This window comes from Triticum urartu, chromosome 3A (genome assembly GCF_056163025.1).
Source record: "Triticum urartu cultivar PI428250 chromosome 3A, HENAU_Tu73, whole genome shotgun sequence".
Taxonomy (NCBI): domain Eukaryota; kingdom Viridiplantae; phylum Streptophyta; class Magnoliopsida; order Poales; family Poaceae; genus Triticum; species Triticum urartu.
In genome coordinates, this window is record NC_141875.1 from 626,661,984 (window position 1) to 626,682,047 (window position 20,064).

General features: G+C 44.9%; 1 protein-coding gene across 1 annotated transcript; it reads right to left on the reverse strand.

The window, feature by feature from the left end:
• Positions 1–17,481: 17,481 nt before the first annotated feature.
• Positions 17,482–18,819, reverse strand: LOC125530108 (ABC transporter I family member 11, chloroplastic-like). The gene is made up of 6 exons (XM_087516984.1): positions 18,586–18,819; positions 18,349–18,463; positions 18,158–18,244; positions 18,018–18,066; positions 17,680–17,764; positions 17,482–17,560 (listed from the first exon to the last, which is right to left on the reverse strand). Exons 1-6 carry the CDS (start codon positions 18,645–18,647, stop codon positions 17,482–17,484), a joined length of 477 nt encoding a protein of 158 aa, XP_087373110.1. The 5' UTR covers positions 18,648–18,819.
• Between the last annotated feature and the right edge of the window lie 1,245 nt (positions 18,820–20,064).

Below are 20,064 nucleotides of genomic sequence, written 5' to 3' on the forward strand. Positions count from 1 at the left end.
GTTCAGATCTGAAATCATGGAACTCGGGCCCTAGTGACAAGCATTAAGCATAGCAAAGTCATAGCAACATCAATCTCAGAACATAGTGGATACTGTTGGAAATATGCCCTAGAGGCAATAATAAATTAGTTATTATTATATTGTATTTCATTGTTCATGATAATCGTTTATTATCCATGCTAGAATTGTATTGATAGGAAACTCAGATACATGTGTGGATACATAGACAACACCATGTCCCTAGTAAGCCTCTAGTTGACTAGCTCGTTGATCAATAGATGGTTATGGTTTCCTGACCATGGACATTGGATGTCGTTGATAACGGGATCACATCATTAGGAGAATGATGTGATGGACAAGACCCAATCCTAAGCCTAGCACAAAGATCGTGTAGTTCGTATGCTAAAGCTTTTCTAATGTCAAGTATCATTTCCTTAGACCATGAGATTGTGCAACTCCCGGATACCGTAGGAGTGCTTTGGGTGTGCCAAACGTCACAACGTAACTGGGTGGCTATAAAGGTACACTACGGGTATCTCTGAAAGTGTCTGTTGGGTTGGCACGAATCGAGACTGGGATTTGTCACTCCGTGTAACGGAGAGGTATCTCTGGGCCCACTCGGTAGGACATCATCATAATGTGCACAATGTGACCAAGGAGTTGATCACGGGATGATGTGTTATGGAACGAGTAAAGAGACTTGCCGGTAACGAGATTGAACAAGGTATCGGATACCGACGATCGAATCTCGGGCAAGTATCATACCGACAGACAAAGGGAATTGTATACGGGATTGATTGAATCCTTGACATCGTGGTTCATCCGATGAGATCATCGTAGAGCATGTGGGAGACAACATGGGTATCCAGATCCCGCTGTTGGTTATTGACCAGAGAGTTGTCTCGGCCATGTCTGCATGACTCCCGAGCCCGTAGGGTCTACACACTTAAGGTTCGATGACGCTAGGATTATAGGGAATAGATGTACGTGGTTACCGAATGTTGTTCGGAGTCCCGGATGAGATCCCGGACGTCACGAGGAGTTACGGAATGGTCCGGAGGTAAATATTTATATATGGGAAGTCATCATACGGTCACCGGAATAATTCGGGGGTTACCGGTATTGTACCGGGACCACCGGAGGGGTTCCGGGGGTCCACCTGCCCCGGAGGGCCCTATGAGCTGTGTGTGGAGAGGGACCGGCCCCTTAGTGGGCTGGGCGCCTCCCCCCTAGGGCCCATGCACCTAGGGTTGGGGGAACCCTAAAGGGGGGGGCGCCCCCCTTGCCTTGGGGGGCAAGGCAACCCCCTGGCCGCCGCCCCCTCCTCAGATTGGATCTGAGGGGCCCGGCCCCCCTCTCCCTTGCCCATATATATATGTGGGGGTGGGAGGGCAGCCGCACCCAAGTTCTGGCGTAGCCCTCCCCGTCTCCCAAGTCCTTCTCCTCTCCCGCGATGCTTGGCGAAGCCCTGCAGGATTGCCACGCTCCTCCTTCACCACCACGCCATCGTGCTGCTGCTGGATGGAGTCTTCCCCAACCTCTCCTTCTCCCCTTGCTGGATCAAGGCGTGGGAGACGTCACTGGGCTGCACATGTGTTGAACGCGGAGGCGCCGTTGTTCAGCGCTTAGATCGGAATCAACCGTGATCTGAATCGCTGCGAGTACGACTCCTTCAGCCGCGTTCTTGCAACGCTTCCGTTTAGCGATCTACAAGGGTATGTAGATGCACTCTCCTTCCCCTCGTTGCTAGATTACTCCATAGATTGATCTTGGTGATGCGTAGAAAATTTTAAATTTCTGCTACGATCCCCAACAGTGGCATCATGAGCTAGGTCTATGCGTAGTTTCTATGCACGAGTAGAACACAAAGCAGTTGTGGGCGTCGATATTGTCAATTTACTTGCCGTTACTAGTCTTATCTTTATTCGGCGGCATCGTGGGATGAAGCGGCCCGGACCGACCTTACACGTATGCTTACGTGAGACTGGTTCGACCGACCGACATGCACTAGTTGCATAAGGTGGCTAGCGGGTGTTTGTCTCTCCCACTTTAGTCGGATCGGATTCGATGAAAAGGGTCCTTATGAAGGGTAAATAGAAATTGGCATATCACGTTGTGGTTTTCGCGTAGGTAAGAAACGTTCTTGCTAGAAACCTATAGCAGCCACGTAAAAACTTGCAACAACAATTAGAGGACGTCTAACTTGTTTTGCAGCATATGCCTTGTGATGTAATATGGCCAAAAGGATGTGATGTATGAGATTGATCATGTTCTTGTAATACGAATCACGACTTGCATGTCGATGAGTATGACAACTGGCAGGAGCCATAGGAGTTGTCTTAATTTATTCATGACCTGCGTGTCAACATAAACGTCATGTAATTACTTTACTTTATTGCTAAAGCGTTAGCCATAGTAGTAGAAGTAATAGATGACGAGACAACTTCAAGAAGACACGATGATGGAGATCACGATGATGGAGATCATGGTGTCATGCCGGTGACAACGATGATCATGGAGCCCCGAAGATGGAGATCAAAAGGAGCAAAATGATATTGGCCATATCATGTCACTATTTGGTTGCATGTGATGTTTATCATGTTTTTACATCTTATTTGCTTAGAATGACGGTAGCTTAAATAAGATGATCCCTCACTAAAATTTCAAGAAAAGTGTTCCCCCTAACTGTGCACCGTTGCGAAGGTTCGTTGTTTCGAAGCACCACGTGATGATCAGGTGTGATAGATTCTAACGTTCGAATACAACGGGTGTTGACGAGCCTAGCATGTACAGACATGGCCTCGGGACACATGCGAAACACTTAGGTTGACTTGACGAGCCTAGCATGTACAGGCATGACCTCGGAACACGGAAGACCGAAAGGTCGAACATGAGTCGTATAGAAGATACGATCAACATGAGATGTTCACCGTTGATGACTAGTCCGTCTCACGTGATGATCGGACACGGCCTAGTCGATTCGGATCATGTTTCACTTAGATGACTAGAGGGATGTCTATCTGAGTGGGAGTTCATTAAATAATTTGATTAGATGAACTCAATTATCATGAACATAGTCTAAATTGTCTTTGCAAATATGTTGTAGACAAATAGCTCACGTTGTAGCTCCCTGTTTCAATACGTTCCTAGAGAAAAGATTAAGTTGAAAGATATTGTAAGCAATGATGCGGACTAGGTCCGTAGTCCGAGGAGTGTCCTCACTGCTACACAGAAGGCTTACGTCTTTGATGCACCGCTCGATGTGCAAACCCCTACAATGTCGTCTGTGGATGTTGTGAACACCTGACAGACACATCCTGATGACTACTTAATAGTTTAGTGCACCATATTTTACGGTTTAGAATCGGGATTCCAATGACGTTTTGAACGCCATAAGACATATGAGATGTTCCAAGAGCTGAAATTGGGATTTCAGGCTAATGCTCGTGTTGAGAGGTATGAGACCTCTGACAAGTTCTTTTGCCAACAAGATGGAGGAGAATAGCTCAGCTAGTGAGCATGTGCTCAGTATGTCTGGGTGCTACAATCACTTAAATCAAGTGGGAGTTAAACTTCCAGATAAGATAGTGATTGATAGAGTTCTCTAGCCACTATCACTAAGCTACTAAATCTTCGTGATGAACTATGACATGCAAGGGATGGAGTTGATCCCGGAGCTGTTCGCGGTGCTTAAGACCGCAAAAGGTAGAAATCAAGAAGGAGCATCAAGTGTTGATGGTTTAACAAGACCACTGGTTTCAAGAAGGGCAAGGGCTAGAAGGGAAACTTCATGGATGGCAAACTAGTTGCCGCTCCAGTGAAGGAACCCAAGGTTGAACCCAAAGCCGAGACTAAGTGCTTCTATTGTAAGGGGAACGGTCACTGGTAGCGGAACTACCCCAAATGCATGGTAGATAAGAAGGCTGGCAACTTCAACAAAGTATATATGTGTTATTAATGTGTACCTCACTAGTACTCTTGGTAGCACCTGGGTATTGGATACCGGTTCAGTTGCTATTATTGGTGACTTGAAGCAAAAGCTACGGACTAAACGGAGACTGGCTAAGGGCGAGGTGACGATGTGTGTTGGAAGTGTTTCCAAAGTTGATGAGATCACCATCGCACGCTCCATCTGCCTTCGGGATTAGTATTGAACCTAGATAAATGTTATCAGGTGTCTACGTTGAGCATGAATATGATTAGATCATGTTCATTGCAATACGGTTATTCATTTAAGTTAGAGAATACTGGTTATTCTGTTTACATGAATAATGCCTTTCATGGTCATGCACCCTATGTGAATGGTTCATTGAATCTCGGTCGTGGTAATACACATGTTCACGCCAAAAGATGTAGAGTTAATAATGATAGTACCACTTTGTTGTGGCACTGCCGCTTAGGTCATATTGGCGTAAGATGCATGAAGAAACTCCATATTGATGGATGTTTGGAGTCACTTGATTTTGAATCGCTTGACACATGCGTGCCATGCCTCATGGGCAGGATGACTAAGACCCCGTTTTCAGGTACAATGAAATGGGCAAGTGACTTGTTGGAAATCATGCATGCTGATGCGTGTGATCCAATGAGAATTGAAGCGTGCAGTGGATATCGCTATTTTCTCATCTTCACTGACGATTTGGGTAGATATAGGTATATTTACTTAATGAAGCACAAGTATGAAACGTTTGAAAAGTTCAAGCGATTTTAGAGTGAAGTTAAGAATCATCATAACAAGAAGCTCATGTTCCCATGATCTGATCAAAAGGGGATTTTCTGAGTTATGAGTTTGGCAATCACTTAAGACATTGTGGAATTGTTTCACAGTTGAAGCCACCTGGAACACCACAGATAAATGGTGTGTCCGGACGTCGTAATCGAACCTTATGAGATATGGTGCGATCTATGATGTCTCTTACCGATCTACCGTTTTTCATTTTGAGGATATACGTTAGAGACAGCTGCTTTCACTTTAGATAGGACACCATCTAAGTCCGTTGAGATGACGTCGTGTGAACATTTGTTTGGCAAGAAACCAAAGTTGCCGTTTCTTAATGTTTGGGGCTGCGATGCTTAAGGCTTCAGCCAGAGAAGCTCGAACCCAAAGTGGACAAACACACCTTCATAGGATACCCAAAGGTGACAGTTGGGTACACCTTCTATCTCAGATCCGAGGGCAAATTGTTTGTCGCTAAGAACGGGTCCTTCCTCGAGAAGGAGTTTCTTTCGAAAGAATTGAGTGGGAGGAAGATAGAACTTGATGAGGTTGTCGAACCTTTACTTCAACCAGAGAGTGATGCAACATAGAAAGATGTTCTCTGTGGCGCCTACATCTGTTGAAGAGGAAGTTAATGATAGTGATCATGAAGCTTCGGATCAAGTTGCTATCGAACCTTGTAGGTCGACAAGGATATGTACTACTCCTAAGTGGTACGGTAATCCTGTCTTATATATCATGTTGTTAGAGAACAATGAACCTACGAGCTATGGAGAAGTGATGGTGGGCCCGTATTCTGACAAATGGTTAGAAGCCATGAAATCCGAGATAGGATCCATGTATCAGAACAAAGTATGGACTTTGGTGGACTTGCCCGATGATCGGCAAGCCATTGAGATAATCTTTAAGAAGAAGACGGACGTGGACGGTAATGTTACCATCTATGAAGCTCGACTTGTGGGAAAGAGTCTTTTCACAAGTTCAAGGAGTTGACTACGATGAGAATTTCTCACCCGTAGCGATGCTTAAGTCCGTCGGAATCATGTTAGCATTAGCTGTATTTTTTGATTATGAAATCTGACAGATGGATGTCAAAACAAGTTTTCTTACCGGTTTTCTTAAGAAAAAGTTGTATGTGATACAATAAAAGGTTTTGTTGATCCTAAGGATGCTAAAAGGTATGCTGGCTCTAGCAATCCTTCTATGGACTAGAGCAAGCATCTCGGAGTCGGAATATATGCTTTGATGGAGTGATCAAAGCTTTTAGGTTTATACAATGTTTGCTAGAAACATGTATTTACAAGAAAGTGAGTGGGAGCACTACAACATTTCTGATAAGTATATGTGGATGACATATTGTTGATCCAAAATAATGTAGAATTTCTGGAAAGCATAAAACGGTTGTTTGAAGAATGATTTTCAAAGGAAGGCCTAGATAAAGCTGCTTACAAATTGGGCATCAAGATCTATAGAGATAGATCAAAACGCCTGATGATACTTTCAAAGAACGCACACCTTGACATGATTTTGAAGGAGTTCAAAATAGATCAGTCAAAGAAGGGGTTCTTACCTGAGTTGTAAGGTGTGAAGTTGAGTAAGACTCAAAGATTGACCATGGCAGAAGAAAAAGGAAGGACGAAGGTCGTCCCCTATGCTTTTGCCATAGGCTCTATACGGTATGCCATGCTGAGTACCGCACCAGATGTGTGCCTTGCCACATGTCTGGCAAGAGGGTACAAAGGTGATCTAGGAGTAGATCACCAGATAGCAGTCAAAATTATCCTTAGAGGAATAAGGAAATGTTTCTCGGTTATGAAGGTGATAAAGAGTTCGACATAAAGAGTTACGTCCATGCAAGCTTAACACCTATCCGGATAGCTCTGAGTAGAGATACCGGATACGTATAATGGAGCAACAATTTGGAATAGCTCCAAGTGGAACGTGGCAGCAGCATCTACGATATAAAGTTTTGCGAAATACATAGGGATCTGAATATGGCAAGACCCGTTGACTACAACCTCTCTCACAAGCATAACATGATCAAACCCAGAACTCATTGAGTGTTAATCACATAGTGATGTGAACTAGATTACTGACTCTAGTAAACTCCTTGGATGTTGGTCACATGGCAATGTGACCTGTGAGTGTTAATCACATGGCGATGTGAACTAGATTACTGACTCTAGTGCAAGTGGGAGACTGTTGGAAATATGCCCTAGAGGCAATAATAAATTAGTTATTATTATATTATATTTCATTGTTCATGATAATCGTTTATTATCCATGCTAGAATTGTATTGATAGGAAACTCAGATACATGTGTGGATACATAGACAACATCATGTCCCTAGTAAGCCTCTAGTTGACTAGCTCGTTGATCAATATCTGGTTACGGTTTCCTGACCATGGACATTGGATGTCGTTGATAACGGGATCATATCATTAGGAGAATGATGTGATGGACAAGACCCAATCCTAAGCCTAGCACAAAGATAGTGTAGTTCGTATGCTAAAGCTTTTCTAATGTCAAGTATAATCTCCTTAGACCATGAGATTGTGCAACTCCCGGATACCGTAGGAGTGCTTTGGGTGTGCCAAACATCACAACGTAACTGGGTGGCTATAAAGGTACACTACGGGTATCTCCGAAAGTGTCTGTTGGGTTGGCACGAATCGAGAATGGGATTTGTCACTCCGTGTAACGGAGAGGTATCTCTGGGCCCACTCGGTAGGACATCATCATAATGTGCACAATGTGACCAAGGAATTGATCACGGGATGATGTGTTACGGAACGAGTAAAGAGACTTGCCAGTAACGAGATTGAACAAGGTATCGGATACTGACGATCGAATCTCGGGCAAGTATCGTACCGATAGACAAAGGGAATTGTATACGGGATTGATTGAATCCTTGACATCATGGTTCATCCGATGAGATCATCGTGGAGCATGTGGGAGCCAACATGGGTATCCAGATCCCGCTTTTGGTTATTGACCGGAGAGTTGTCTCGGCCATGTCTGCATGACTCCCGAGCCCGTAGGGTCTACACACTTAAGGTTCGATGACGCTAGGATTATAGGGAATAGATGTACGTGGTTACCGAATGTTGTTCGGAGTCCCGGATGAGATCCCGGACGTCACGAGGAGTTATGGAATGGTCCGGAGGTAAATATTTATATATGGGAAGTCATCATACGGTCACCGGAATAATTCGGGGGTTACCGATATTGTACCGGGACCACCGGTGGGGTTCCGGGGGTCCACCTGCCCCGGAGGGCCCTATGAGCTGTGTGTGGAGAGGGATCAGCCCCTTAGTGGGCTGGGCGCCTCCCCCCCCCTAGGGCCCATGCGCCTAGGGTTTGGGGGAACCCTAAAGGGGGGCGCCCCCTTGCCTTGGGGGGCAAGGCAACCCCCCTGGCCGCCGCCCCCTCCTCAGATTGGATCTGAGGGGGCCGGGCCCCCTCTCCCTTGCCCCTATATATATGTGGGGGTGGGAGGGCAGCCGCACCCAAGTTCTAGCGTAGCCCTCCCCCTCTCCCAAGTCCTTCTCCTCTCCCGCGATGCTTGGCGAAGCCCTGCAGGATTGCCACGCTCCTCCTTCACCACCACGCCGTCGTGCTGCTACTGGATGGAGTCTTCCCCAACCTCTCCTTCTCCCCTTGCTGGATCAAGGCTTGGGAGATGTCACTGGGCTGCACGTGTGTTGAACGCGGAGGCGCCGTTGTTCGGCGCTTAGATCGAAATCAACCGCGATCTGAATCGCTGCGAGTACGACTCCTTCATCTGCATTCTTGCAACGCTTCCGTTTAGCGATCTACAAGGGTATGTAGATGCACTCTCCTTCCCCTCGTTGCTAGATTACTCCATAGATGTATCTTGGTGATGCGTAGAAAATTTTAAATTTCTGCTACAATCCCCAACAGATACTAGGGATCAAACCCTAACAAAACTAACTCGATTACATGGTAAATCTCAGCCAACCCATCACCATCCAGCAAGCCTACGATGGAATTACTCACGCACGGCGGTAAGCATCATGAAATTGGTGATGGAGGATGGTTGATGATGACGACGGCGACGGATTCCCCTCTCCGGAGCCCCGAACGGACTCCAGATCAGCCCTCCCGAGAGAGTTTAGGGCTTGGCGGAGGCTCCGTATCGTAAAACACGATGAATCCTTCTTCTTTGTTTTTTTCTCCCCGAACACGAATATATGGAGTTGGAGTTGAGGTCGGTGGAGCTCCAGGGGGCCCACGAGGTAGGGGGTTCCCCCACCCTCGTGGCTAGGGTGCGGGCCCCCTGGCCTTGATTCTTTGCCAGCATTTTTTATTATTTCCAAAAATAATCTCCATGGAGTTTCAGGTCATTCCGAGAACTTTTTATTTCTACACATAAATAACACCATGGCAATTCTGCTAAAAACAGCGTCAGTCCAGGTTAGTTCCATTCAAATCATGCAAGTTAGAGTCCAAAATAAGGGCAAAAGTGTTTGGAAAAGTAGATACGACGGAGACGTATCAGTTGGCGGTGTTGGCCTGTGGTGGAGGGCACCTCATCTTCGGTAACTCTGGCCGGCACAGTGGCTTCCTGGCACGGTACATCGGTTGTTGAATGTTCTGGCGTTCACGACGGCATCCTGAGCAGTCATATATGGCACATCGGCTCAGTTGGTGGTGAGGTCGGTGCCTCCCGCATTGTGGCGGCGCCCTCATCACTCAGGAAGTGTTTGTGCCAGTGTGGGGGTGGCGACACTTGCAGGAATTCCCGCATTCGTTCGGCAATGTGGGGGTGCGTAGGAAGATTTGCTCCGGGCAAAAGTTGACATCACGATGCCTGCGGACGTCACACTCCTCCTGGGGGTCGTTGTCGAGCTCTTCTACATCCTCAGCTCTTGGGTCACATCTTCGGGTCAAGGTTGAGCGGCGTGAGATTCCCTCCTGAGGGTGTCGCCTTGAAGTTTTTGTTACCCTGGGTGCTTTCCCAGGGCTGGACTAGCACGACATCGTGGCCAAGGTGGAGCAGCGTAGCATCTACCACATCGACGACAATGAGTCTCCGTGGCGTGGTGCTGCGGGGGCTCTGTTGGGAAACGTATCATGGAAAACAAAAAAAATCTACGCTCACACAAAGATCTACCCATGGAGATGCATAGCAACAAGGGGGAGAGTGTTTCTACGTACCCTCGTAGATCGAAAGCGGAAACATTTGACAACGTGGTTGATGTAGTTGAACTTCTTCTAGCTCCGACCGATCAAGCACCGAACGTACGACACCTCCGAGTTCTGCACACATTCAGCTCAGTGACGTCCCTCGCCTTCTTGATCCAGCAAAGTGTCGAGGTTGTAGATGAGTTCCGTCAGCACGACGGCGTGGTGATGGTGATGATGAAGTGATCCGCGCAGGGCTTCGCCTAAGCACCACGAGAATATGACCGGGGGTGTAAACTATGGAGGGGGCGCCGCACACGGCTAACAATTGATGTTCTATATGCTAGGCGCCCCCCTCCTCATATATATAGGTGGGAGGGAGAGGGGAGAGGCCAAGGGATGCCCTAAGTGGGTCTGAAACCCACTTGGGCTCCTACCCTGGTTCGCCCCCCCCCCCTCCCCCTTCCTTGTATGGGCGCCATGGGAAGGAAGGGGGAGGTGGCGCCCCCCCCCCCTTTCTCCCTTGAGGAGGGGAAGGAAGGAGGGACTTGCCCTCCCCCTTTTCCTTTCCCTAGGGCTGGCCGGCCTGGTGGAGGGGCACACCAGCCCCTTCTAGGCTGGTCTGTTCCTCCCTTGGCCCATTAAGCCCATATCTTTGCCGAGGGTGCCCGGAACCCCTTCCGGTGACCCTATATGTACTCGGTACCCTCCGGAACACTTCCGGTGTCCGAATACCATCATCCTATATATCAATCTTTACCTCTCGACCATTTCGAGACTCCTCGTCATGTTCGTGATCTCATCTGGGACTCTGAAAAACATTCGGTCATCAAATCACATAACTCATATAATATAATATCGTCATCGAACGTTAAGCGTGCGGACCCTACGGGTTCGAGAACTATGCAGACATGACCGAGACACCTCTCCGGTCAATAACCAATAGCGGAACCTGGATTCTCATATTGGCTCCTACATATTGTATGAAGATCTTTATCGGTCGAACCGTTATGAGAACATACTTTATTCCCTTTGTCCATCGGTATGTTACTTACCCGCGATTCGATCGTTGGTATCTTCATACCTAGTTAAATCTCGTTATCGGCAAGTCTCTTTACTCAATCTGTAATACATCACCTAGTGACCAACTCCTTAGTCATTTGCTTGCAAACTTATGATGTGTATTACCGAGAGGGCCCAGAGATGCCTCTCCATTACTCGGAGTGACAAATCCTAATCTCGATCTATGCCAACCCAACAAACACCTTCTGAGATACCTGTAGAGCATCTTTATGATCACCCAGTTATGTTGTGACGTTTGATATCACACAAGGCATTCCTTCGGTATCTGGGAGTTGCATAATCTCATAGTCGAATGAATATGTGTTTGACATTACGAAAGCAATAGCAATATACTGAACGGTCATTATGCTAAGATAATGGATGGGTCTTGTCCATCACATCATTCTCCTAATGATGTGATCCCGTTATCAAATGACAACTCATGTCCATGGTCAGGAAACCTTAACCATCTTTGATCAATGAGCTAGTCAAGTAGAGGCTCACTAGGGACAAAGTGTTTGTCTATGTATTCACACATGTATTTAGGTTTCCGATCAATACAATTCTAAAATGAATAATAAACAATTATCATGAATAAGGAAATATAAAATAACAACTTTATTATTGCCTCTAAGGCATATTTCCTTCAGGCTCGACGGAGGATGTGTGATGATGGACACACGCATGGCGGTGGCGATGTTTGGCGCCATGGCGCCATTGACAGCTGGCCGGTCTAGCAATGATGATGCAGATTTCTTCCTGGAGATGGATCATCCGTACGATGGTGGTGGTGGCTTCTGAGGTGTGTGCATGTGGTGTACACTTTGGGTTAGTTGCACCGGGTGTATGCTCCTGGTACATCATGCGAGCGGATAGGAGTTCTAGATGGTGGGGAGTGATGACACTCCCCATTATTAAGTGTGTAAGTGTGAGTGGTGGACTCGGCTTGTTTTATGTATGTTCTTGTCAGACCTTTGTTGAATAATTGAATAAATATGGATGCGTGCATCTATTGATGCCAAGGCTTGGGGTTTCAACCTCCATTTTGAAAAAACTATTTTACCAAACCAATGAGGCCATACGTGGGTATTCAACTAGGAGAGAAACCTGAGTAAACTCCATGCAATGCATTCAACAACAAAGAACGTCGCGTGAATAACGGCATGGACAGGTTCAACCAATGAAGGTCATACCTGGAGTTTCTACCCCTAGAACTTGACCTCATGCACCCATAGAGCACCACCAAGCCGATGTTGCCCTATGCGTCCATCACCTACTGATCCATCATTGCACAGCGCCGTAGACGCACAATCCTAATGTGGACCTAGCCACAAAGATAGAACCATGTCCATGCAACACTTGCTGTTGAGAAGCACGTAAGAATGCCTGTCATCCCCGCCGATCCCATGCAACTAAAGGCCTGACTACCGACACAGAGCCAATTTGGACCACTCAAACTGAGCACCTTGGACAAGGGTGGAATCCCGACATCAAGAAAAAGTTGAGTCGCCACATGCCATCTTGGACCATGTAGAGCACTCAAAATCTCCGCATCAAGCAGGAGACATCCAATGTCTGAATCATGTCGCCATGAACCTTGAATAAGAGGCTAAACCCATTGATCGTACGCCTCGCGGAGACGGTTAGCAGCATGGGGTCGCGCCGCCATGTGGAAAATAACCAATGCACATGCAACTATACAGTCACAAATTGCATCCATACATGGACCAGGAAGATGTATTGCCATCGTGAATCACCACCACCATTGTTGATGCCATGATCGGCAGCCACGCTTCCCAATTGAATAATTAAATTGTATGAAGATATGTAAACTATGTAAATAGCGCTACTCACTCCATTCCAACATATTCAGTGTGCATGCTCTACCCCAATAAACAAGTTGAGCATGCAGCCAGTTTTGTTTACAAACTGATAAAACCAGTTTTTATGCGACTTGAGGATTATTGTTGTGTTTGTTGCTACTGTTAAAGAGCTATCTCTTTGCAATCTTTGGCTTTTCTTCTATGTAACCACCCTTTGGCAATTGTGTCCTTAGCAACAAGTGGTCTTGCATTCCAAAGGCAGTGCAATTAGCTTAGTTTGGATGTTTAGATTAGAGTTCCTAGTGTCCATTTCTGCTCTCATGTTACTGAATATATTAGTTCCCTGAATCATAATTATTCCGCAAGAAGTTCTGAAGCAATGCAGCTTGCATGGATTGGAAAATACATTGTCTCTGTTGCCTTAATCTAGCTGCAATTACCATTATAGTTTGCCCGGTGTCCTCCAAATGGCCACAAAGCGGCTTAGGAAAGTAACGAGCAGGAGCACTAGGTTTTTTTAGGAAAAGCAGGAGCACTGGTGTGTCCTAGATCTACCGACCAATTTGGTCTTGCGTGTCAGTTTTGTGTGGTGTTGTTTTATCGTAAAAAAAGACAGGTTCATGCAAGAGCGCCGAGGTGCACCCCGAATCTTAGTGTGGGTCACTGGTGGAAGAGCTTCAAGGAAAGAAATGGCAAGAGGCCAGGGCACAAGAGCAATACTGTCTTCTATGTTTTCACATCAATTTCCCCCAACGCCTCCTATTCTTAAGTAAGACACGCATCCAGACTCTGATTCTTAGTCACATGCTCTTTCATTTTTGGCTTCTTGACATGGCTACTAGGTACAACTTCACTAGACCGTTTTCTCTCCTACGTTCCTGCTTTGGCTGTTACCACTTCACTATTCTACATGGTTTGATGTATCAATAGTACATGGTGAAGAGTCAAACATGGTTGGTATATAAAGACAGCAAAAGGTATTGATGGTTGATAAGATGTACAACAAAAAGGTATGTGGGTGCATTTCATTCGCTTAGACTCTTCAAGATAATTAACTGAGAGCACCTCTGTATTTGTGCACATGAATAGAGCATACACAAAGTGGCATCATAGTATTATTGACAAACATCCGGTAGGTATGGAGTCACTCCTGATAGATTTTGTAACATATGCCTTATACTCATTCAAATATCACATTAATATTTCTAGCTATCCATTTTTCCGAAAAGGGGGGTACTTCGGCCTCTACATCGCATGATGCACACATGCATACTATTAAACATGGAATAAGTTCAAGTCACTGAGTACTAGATGGTAAAACAAATAAACGGAAAACACGAACACATGCGGTCGAACCAAGGATTATCTAGCTCATTCACATAATCTACGAGTGGCTCGCCAGCCCAACTATTTGAACAAACCCTGTGCAACCATTTCCAGCTGACTGCATCCAGAGGCCATAAGCACTCGCGTCCACACACTGCAGTGATGACCACATGCAGATTAAAGCCATAGGTCTGTAGATAACCTGCAAGAAATTAGGAGAAGACGATATGTTTAAGACCTAATCATTCCGGTAATTTCATATTGCCCAGAGAATGGCATAAACTCCCACACGGATTTGGCCCTTCAGCATATGATGAATACCACCTAACTAGTTTCTAAAAAAATTTAAATACTCGTTGGTGGTGCTAAATTGTATGTAACATGAACCATGCACCAGATCAAGGTAGTAAACGGGCATGACAGAAATAAAAATGATAAATTGTCTCCTCCTAATCACAAAAACAACATTTTTGCTGCCATGCCAATTACGCTTAGCAAGGTTATCTTTGGTTAGAACTACATCCCTCTGCAAAATCCACATGAGAACTTCGATCTTGCAAGGAACCTTTGTTTTCCAAATATGCTTTCTGGGGAAAATAGGTCCAGAATCTATGAGACCCGCATACATAGACTTCATAATGAAGACACCATTAGTGGTTAATCTTCACCCGAATTAATCTGTCATCTGAGTTAGATTAATTGACATCAATCTAGAACTCAAATGGATCCACTTAGTTCATTTGTCACCCACCAACGCCCTACAAAATTGGATGTTCAAAGGGCCGCCCCGAAGATCAGAAGCCACTGAATCCTCTTTTCTGAACACAAAATTATACATGGTCGGGTATTGTAGAACTAATGGCATGTCACCCAACCAGGTATCATCCCAATAACTCGTCGATTGGTCATCACCAATCTTTAAGGAACCTCTCTTAAAAAAGGATGACTTGACATTCATCAAGCCCATAGACCGCTAGTGCACGTCCTACCCCCTCCCCCCCCCCCCCCCCCCCCCCGTGCAAGATGGTGCTTCCAGATTAGGATCGTCGTCAACTGAAGCATCACCAGACGCCGCTTGATCCTCGCCGCACTGGTTGCCTGAGCTCGTCAGTTCACTGCAATGCTCGTCGTTCACAGCATGTGGGTGCAAAACTATCATGTGCATCATCGGCTCGCTCCGTAGGTTCTCCTATCGCCGATTGAAGCTCTTTTTTTAATCTACGGTTGAAGTTTTTGTGTCAATGTAGTAGCTTTTTTGGTTGCGCAGTGGCCTGTTTGAAGCTTTTCTGTAAACGGTTGCAACTTTTCTGGTTGAGCAGTGATTGATTGAAGTTTTCTGCCTCGTCAGTTGAAGCTTTTTCTGTCAATAGTTGCAACACTGCAAGCGGTGGTAATAACATTGCCTTCGTCGGTCACGCGCCATCGCTCGCGTTGGTTGCAAGCAAAAGGATCCTATAGTCCTAGCATGTCAAGTCTCTATTCCAGCACCCGCCCAACACTCTTGCAGCATGTTCCCCCGGCGCATTTGCATCTCGTGTGTGGCAGAGCTGAGGACTGCGTGTGAGGGAGAGGAATAAGGAGGCACTGGGTGTGGCCGTTTCTCCGCCCCGCGATGGTTCGCCCTAGTAGCAGGTGGCGGTGGTTGGTCTGCAGCAGCAGCACCCCAATTCGCCCAACGGGTTGCGATGGTGAGGGAAGAGAAGGCGAGCAACACGTCCTGAAAAGGTAGAAGAAAGGAGTGCTGCTTATGTATAAGAAACAAGAGGTGGGGTAGGGCATGGAATAAAACAAAGGGGGGCGCATGATGGTGGGATCCGACGTCGCTCGAGTGACCGACGCAAGCCGTGATCAGTCAGCCAGGAGGAATCATTAGCATCAATAAATTGTGAAACCTACCCCGCCATAAAATAATAGTATATGTTTCCAATGCCAATAAAAAGTAACACATCCGATGGTATTTAACATCGATAAAATGGCCAAATAAAACATACGCCAACCAGAAATATCACAAGTACTGTTGCGCCTTGGGTCGTCGACAGAAGGCTTGGTGGGGAAAACCTCGGCGCGCCAAGTGATTCAATGTGCAACACCTCTAATATTTATTTGTGTCTAATATTGGCAAGACAAACCTCTCGCCAAGCGGAATATATTTTCCAGTATTTTGGGTGTGAATGATGAACAATCAATGCGGGGAGAAATATTTGCAACATGTCATATGGTTCTCCCTATTTTTTGTAGTATTTTCAAAGGGGTTTTCCCTAGTATACCGGGCATACGAGTGAACTATTAAGCCGTGCAAAAATGACTTGCAATCATGCAATATCCATGGTTTCTTACAACTTGTTTACCTATATTTTTCACTTGAGAAAATCAAACGATGCATGGTTTATTGCAATGAATCAAGTGGTTTAAAATACACATGATCTTTGGGGGAACTCACATATCACAAGCACTCAGCATTCTTGCAATTTATCAAGTGCTTTAAAATACAAATGATCTTTGGGGAGCTTGCATTTCACAAGAACTCAGGCTTCATACGCATATCCTCACCAGTCACCAAATATTTTCCTAGATTTGGAGGCAAACGGCGCACACGCCTCCAACTTACTCTGGTGAGGGGGGGGGGGGGGGGGGGGGGGATGACCACGAGAATAACACATGAAAGGAGTGAACACAACATAGAGAGGGGTTGCTCGATACTCCTTGTGTTCGCACATGTGGCGGTGAAATGAGCTTCATAGCCAAATCAAGAGGATGGCCAAGTCGTTGAACCAGAAGGTGTAGACGTAAGAGGCCGGAGCACGAGAACGGTGACATTTTCTAGCTTTTTCCGCCAATTTTCCCCAATGCTTCCTATTCCTAAGACACACATGAAAGCTCTATGGTTCCTAGCTACGTCTTCTTCTTCCATTTTGGCTTTTCATTTTTTGACACAGCTGCTACGTACCATATCAGTAGACCACTTTCTCTCCTTGGTGCTTTGCTTTGGCTGCTAGCACCTCACTATTGTATACTGTTTGATGAATCAATAGTGTGTAGCGAAGACTCAAACATGGGTGGTATATAAAGAGAGCAAAAGGTGCATTCATGGTTGAGGAGATGCGCGCCGAGAGGTGCATTTCATTTGGTCAGACTCTTCAAGATACTTAACTGAGAGCGCTTCTGTGTTTGTGCACATGAACAGAGCATATGTGAAATAACATCATGCTATTATTGACAAAAATCCGGTAGGTGTGGAGTCACTCTCAATAGATTTTGCAACTTGCCTTGTACCATTAAAAACATTACATTAGGATCCCTAGCTAGCTATGAGCCTGTTCACTGCAACAACAAATGGGTCAGCATTCCAGCTGCACACACACAAAAAAAACGTTATCAATTTTCCGAGGAATAAAAATGTTAAACTATACAGGTAAAGGTTCCTCCTTCAAAACACCCCCCATTTCCATTCTCCATGACCGGTCTACCAGCGGGTATAGTTCTCTGCAAAATGTTTTTAATCAGATATTTTGACAGCCTCAGTTAAGCATTGTGTTCAACAGTGGCTCCGATGGCGCACGGCTATACAAAAGTATCATGTTCTATGGTGAGTACTAAATTACCTTAGGTCATGACTTACAACCAGTATGGTGTGGTCTTTCTTTAGGTCCCTCAGGAGATTCACAACATCAGCCCGAGCTTTCCAATCTAATGATGATGATACAAATTTAGTAACCACATCTAAGAGAGCATATACTATTTAAAAGAAAAATTATTTGAAACCACACAATATTCCTAGCAAGTCTGGGCTGTGGCACAAAGATGACAGGATGCACAAGCAGAATTATATTAAACAACTGCTCTCGCTGATGTGCATTTAGATGGGTTCACAAATGGCTCAATACAAGGGGAAGAAAATAATCTACAGATATTAGTTTGATATGGATATTCAAGTACATACCAAGTCCAGCGAGGGGCTCATCAAGCAACAATAAATCAGGAGTTTGAACCTAGAAAATAAGAAGATAAAGGCAAAATATTATCCATCTTCACTTCTAAAAACAGAACGATCCACCAGTCCTAAAATAATGAAAACATTACCAGTTGAATTGCCAAAGCAAGTCGCCGCTTAAACCCACCACTGAGAGACTGTGGATCCTTATCCAATGAAATGGCACTTTGACCAACCTAGCGTTAAACAAATTATCTTCGGAAATCAATTGTGTGTGGTCTCAAACTACAAATTCACTCCGCAACGCAACAAAATGGTATGTATGAGAGATAATCATTACAGAGTTAATGGCATTCTGAAGTTTTAAAGTGAGTTGCTCCCTCAAAGGAATGTCTGCCTTTTGCCTTGGCCATCCAAAAGTAACTTCTTCAAGTATAGTATCTGATAAGAAGTACCTACAGGTTTAAAATATCTTATTTTCCAGTGAAACTTCTCAAGCACTCACAAAAAGCATAAGCATTCATGCTAATATGTAAAAAAAAACTTATTAGTGAATGTAGTAATTCAATGTTTAAACCTCTCAGGAAACTGAAATACAATACCAACTCTTTGAGGAGCTAACACTTCCGACAGACCCATTGGATTTCCACTATCATCATACTTCTGAATGCAAATTGAACCAGAGGTAGGTTCTGATAGACCGGCCAAAAGCTGAGAAATCAAACTATCACCTTAAGATGAAAGATGCAGAGTTAAACATGTCATGCAGCATTTCAATGCAAACCTGTAAAAGAGTGGTATTTCCACTCCCACTCCGTCCAAATATCAAACCAAAACTGCATGAATTAGTTGTCTCGTCAATACAAAAGGCATCCAAGAAACACAACTATTACAATATAAAACGCATGCTTACCTTTTCTCCCGGAGAGAGAGACTAGTTTGATTCAATAAGTTTCGCTCAGTTCGAGGAGGTCGGTAGCTGACTTTTCTAACCTAAACAAGTGAAATTCAATATACGTCCATGTAATGTAAATGCAAACCATGGTTGCACGGATGTTATACAACGTACGGTATATCTGACAGTAGCAGTTCCCCAAACAATGGACTATTTGTTTAACATATTTGAGTTACAAACAACTTGTATTCAATCACCAATATTTATTATCGACATCAAAATTTTAATCCAGCTATTATGTATGTCTCCTATTAAAATCCCAATAGGCAAGGACGAAAGTACTACATGTGCATCATATACAATAACACTGAAGGACACAAAACAACAATTCAGGATACTTAACTACTGGATTATACCGATTGCGGAGTGCTACCTAGCTTTTGTGTGATAAGATGCTAAGATCCTGGGCTTGAAGATCCGTATAAAGATTTAGTCAGAAGAAACGTAATGAAATCCAGATTTTCAACAAAAACTAGGGCCAGAGTTGAGGGAGATTCCTCAGTTTGGTGATTACTGAGAGTTAAACAAGTGAACTCACACATCACAAACAACCTATCAGATCTAAGAGTAATGAATCTTACCCGCTGACAAATGTTCGCCAACTTTATCAACATTAACACTACAACTAATTTGTCTCTCTAGATTAAATATAAAAAAATTGTCCAGACAGAACTAGGAAAAAATCCTCATACCACAAAAGAGGAGCAAGAAAAAAAATCACCTCCAACTGGGAGTACCCAGCTCAGACCCGTTCTGCTCGACATCTCCAAGAAAACCTCCTGGAAACCATCAAGGGACGCAAAGGATAAGAGCGAAAAAAGATGAGAGCACATACGGTTCAAGGATAAGAATGGCATGCCTTGTCATCTTAACCGGACAAGATGAAATCGCAGGAGGGAAAGCGACATGGGCGAGCATAGTTTCTAAGTGGTGGGGAACTTCAGGAAGTGGGACTCGAACAGACGAGGGACTGGAAAGTGCAGAAGTATGGTCAGATGGAAACTGATGTGCAGCAAAGTGAAACAAATGCCTCAGTTTCAATTCAAGAGAACAATGTCTCACAAAAAAGATCAAGAGGAGGAAGATTGCAATTCATCTAGT

Bases quoted from the DNA above. Each gene is read 5' to 3' on its own strand.
- LOC125530108 (XM_087516984.1), bottom strand. From the start codon at position 18,647: ATGGGTCTGTCGGAAGTGTTAGCTCCTCAAAGAGTTGGTATTGTATTT. The intron at 18,245-18,348 runs GTAATGATTATC...GTTTAACGCTAG, and splicing joins TTCAGAATGCCATTAACTCT to GTTGGTCAAAGTGCCATTTC. The intron at 17,765-18,017 runs GTATGTACTTGA...CATCATCATTAG, and splicing joins TGAGCCCCTCGCTGGACTTG to ATTGGAAAGCTCGGGCTGAT.